The sequence below is a fragment of the Sinocyclocheilus anshuiensis genome, unplaced genomic scaffold, assembly GCF_001515605.1.
Source record: "Sinocyclocheilus anshuiensis isolate Anshui unplaced genomic scaffold, SAMN03320099.WGS_v1.1 scaffold2085, whole genome shotgun sequence".
NCBI classification, from domain to species: domain Eukaryota; kingdom Metazoa; phylum Chordata; class Actinopteri; order Cypriniformes; family Cyprinidae; genus Sinocyclocheilus; species Sinocyclocheilus anshuiensis.
Genome location: NW_015554052.1, coordinates 780,272 through 784,455, shown reverse-complemented (window position 1 = coordinate 784,455; position 4,184 = coordinate 780,272). Strand labels below are relative to the sequence as shown.

The 4,184-nt window shown below is 31.0% G+C and overlaps 1 protein-coding gene across 1 annotated transcript in view; it reads right to left on the bottom strand.

Moving 5' to 3' along the window:
• Positions 1-1,077: 1,077 nt before the first annotated feature.
• LOC107668470 (CUGBP Elav-like family member 4) overlaps positions 1,078-4,184 on the bottom strand; it is a 6,414-nt gene continuing 3,307 nt past the window's right edge. The window contains exon 2 of the mRNA XM_016460343.1: positions 1,078-1,310. Within this exon, the coding sequence (XP_016315829.1) occupies positions 1,078-1,310 (233 nt within the window). The remainder of the gene's footprint in view (positions 1,311-4,184) is intronic.

Here is a 4,184-nt window from a genome sequence, read left to right as displayed (position 1 = left end):
AATGACGACTGCTGTTCATTATTACATCCAACAACAGAACACCTCAATCGCTTGTTAGGAGTCATTCTTGTCTACATCTGCTCCGGCGGTGAAACAATGGCGGACTGATGACAGCTCACTCAGGGCGGAGCTAAGGTAAGACACCAGTCCAGTCTGTGCTGAAGCGCTACTGTCAATCAAACTATCGTGGGAGGGGCCTGTCTGTGTGACGTCACACAGACAGGTATCTGAGATCAGCTCGATTTGAGAAAGGGGTAAAAATTTAACAAGATTTTTTTTTTAAAACACTGGGTGGATATTTATCATTATAGGGTGGTTGTGTACACACACTGCCAACACACATTTCAGTTCAAACAACTTGTAAAAGTGCATGACGCATCCTATGACCCCTTTAACTAAAGCTAAAACTAAAACCATTAAAAACATTTTTGTTACTAAAATAAATGTTAACTGAAATAAAATAAAACATTTGATCTATTTTATTTCAGCTAGTTTCCAAGGCAGCGTTTGTCATTTTTTCAGTTAGTTTAATTTGATGTTGACTAAAACTAAAACTGAAACAATTTTTTTTTTTTTTATCGAATGAAATGACATTTAGACATTTTTATATACTTTCTCGTGTATAAATGTTACAGTAACAGATAATGGTGAAAATCTAATCTCTCAAAATATTAGAGTCTAATAAAATAAAGATAAAATGAAATAAAATATATAAAAAAAAAAAATAGTTGCCAAGCAACATCTCACTTTAATTTAAACATTTAAAATAACTAAAACTGAAATAAAAAATATTTTTAATTAAATCTTGATATTTTAACTTCCACTGTCACAGTCCAAATCAATGTACATCAATATATATTTAGAATAAATGTAGTTTCATACCAAATATTTACATATTTTACACACTTGCACATGTTATGATGATTAATCGTCTCTTCACATTGAAATCATGTGATGTCTGCTGTTCAAATCCAAAAAGCAAATCAGATTTGTGAACACAGCTGAAGAAAATGAGACGAGCTCCTTTACATTTTAAAAAAATTAGTCTGATATTATTTGCCTCATCTTGTTCAAATGTCAGACGCTGCCCTCAAAAACCTCATTAATGAACATGAAGGAATCAGACAGAACCGACAGCCAATCAGCTGCCAGCAGCACCAGAGCTGTGCTGATTATGAGTTCAGGAGAAAGAGCGAGAGAGAAATAAAAGAATAACGTGTCTCTCACCCCGGGTAGAGTCTTTTGTTCGTGGAGAGCACTCTGGGCCTTCAGCGCTGACTCTCTGGCACAGTACGTTAGAAAGGCACATCCTGAAACACACGAACACACAGACGCACAGGTCAGCCCATTCAACACTGCAGGAACTACTAAACGATCAGATGAGATTCATGCATGCAAAAAAATCTAAAAGTCTAGTTTCTTTTAAAGCATGTTTAGATTTTTGTTAGTTTTACCTTACCAGGCTACAGATGTCTCATCACAAAAAGATATAAAGAATAAAAAAATCATGCAGAGAGACACATCTGACCATTATGCAAATGATAGCAATATTCAAAATCACATTAATTGTCAATTTGTCAATTTCAATGCCAATTTACTTACAAAGCACAATTTAAAACAACAAAAGTTGACCAAAGTGAGGTACAATAATAAAATAAAATAAAATAAAATACAATTAAATTAAATTAAATTAAACAGAATTTCTAACTTGAATGGGTAGACTGGTTTCAGGGCTGTAAAGAGACTTTAGAACTAAAGAATTAAAAATCTTACAGTGGTTTTTAATGTTCATTTACTTATAAAGCACAGTTTAAAACAGCAAAAGTTGATCAAAGTGTGGTATAAGAATAATGTATAAATCATAATAAAATAAAATAAAATAAAATAAAATAAAATAAAATAAAATAAAATAAAATAAAATAAAATAAAATAAAATAAAATAAAATAAAATAAAATAAAATAAAATAAAATAAAATAAAATAAAATAAAATAAAATAAAATAAAATAAAATAAAATAAAATAAAATAAAATAAAATAAAATAAAATAAAATAGTGTGAATTGCTGGACAGGTTTCAGGGATGCAAAGAGACAAAGAATTAAAAATCACAACAACAACAATATTCAAAATCACATTAATTGTCAATTTGTCAATTTTCAATGTCAATTTACTTATGAAACATAATTTAAATTACCAAAGTGCAGTATAATAAAATATAAACTTATAAAAAAAAATAAGTTAAAAAAAAATGTAGAAAAATAAATGAAATAAAATAAAATAAGAGTAAAAAAGATAAAATAAAAAATTACACATGAAATAAACAGAGATCAAAATAATCTGTATTTTTTAATTAAAATCCAGAAAGAACAAAAGAGTTGTTAACTTTTAAGATTTAAAATCATACAGTATAAAGTTGAAGCATGTCTAATGTGAATGGTTAGACTGGTTCACAGTTACAGAGCAGCAGAGAGATTTAAAAAAAAAATAAAAAATCAGAGACACGTCTGACAGTTATGCAAACAACAGCACTATTCAGAATCGTATTAATTGGACAAATAGCAGAAAAATCTCCACATATGCATTTTCAGACACCTCCACCACTAAAGTAGCACTGCAAATTAATGTGAACATACTTAAACATCAAAAGTGTGTTTTTTGCCCCGTGTGCGGCGGCGGTGACCCTCTGAGAGGCATTTCTGCAGCGGCGGCACAATTTCTCATCACCTTACAGCAGACGTGCTGAAGTGCCCTCCTTAGGGACCACGAACACACACGCGGCACCCATCGGCCAAACCTGCAGCCGGATGCACACTGCAGCGCTCCGGGACTTTCACACGGATGCCAAGTGGAGATACTTTACAAAACTTAACAGGCTTTCCTTTACAGCTCAAGTATATTGGTCTCATAAACACATTGAACTACAATTTTCATTTATTTTGCTATCATAACACATGCATTCACACTTTTAGCACTTTTATGCATCTGACAGTCATTTTTAACCAAAGCAACTTATATCCCTTACGCAAATAATTTTTTTTTTTACATCTCGTCATTTACATGTGTTTTTTTTACCATAAAATGGTAAATATATAGTGACTTTATATATTGCAATTCTGATAAAAAAAAAAAAGTCAGATTTGTTAGATATAAACACATTATTGCAAGGATTTTTTTTTTATCTTGTGGAAGAAACAAGCTACCATAGTATTGCTTTGGGGGAATTACATCAAAAAACATCTATGTTACTTAAAAAAATGTGGTGATTTATGTCTCATTATAAATATCACAAAAGAAGTAAACTAGAAGTCTTGATTATGCACATTAAACTAGGGCTGGGTTATATTTTTTCCATCAATATTTATCATGATATTCATTTAGCATTAATGGGGAAGGAACGTTTGTTAGACCTTGAGAATGAATGCAAGCATAACTTGTTTGTTCACAATTAGATAACTTTTTATTTAAGGTCCCGTGAAATACATTTTATTTTTCCCTAAATTCTGTGTTTTCCTTTTCATTTTTTCTGGATTCTGTGTTTTATGATTAAATACAAATGTATCAACAAAAATGGTGGTTAATGAAATTAATTAATTTTTTTTTTTTACCTATTTTAGCGATCTTTTAAAAATGGAATCAAATGAAAATATAACAAGTAATCTACAACAAAGCATTGCATTTTTATTTTTGTCAAATTAGACGCTGCACAACAGAACTGTATAAATTAAAACATATACTGATATATTTCAGTCATAATTTCTTCAAGTTAAACTGAACTTTTATTTTGGTGGTTTGTGGTGAAGATCTGTGAGTTTCAGTGTGTGTTTGACAGTAGTTTTTCTAAAACTTGAATTAACTGAAACAATATCTCAAGAAAACACATTAAAACATGTATATTTAGATAAGTTTATGTGTATGTAATGTCTTGTTGAGATCTAACAGCACTTTCTCCTTCATGACCTGAGCATCACACACACACACACACACAGAGACAGACAGTAAAACTCCTACACAAACTAAACTAAATGCAAACAGACTGACAATGAGAACGTGCTGATCCAGGAGTCCAGCGGCGGCAGAACAAGTTAAATAACATTATGTAAGCGCAGCAGGACCTGACTCTGCCAAAGCCATCAAACACAACTCACCACAAACCAAGCTTAACAACATTCAAATCACACACACTCA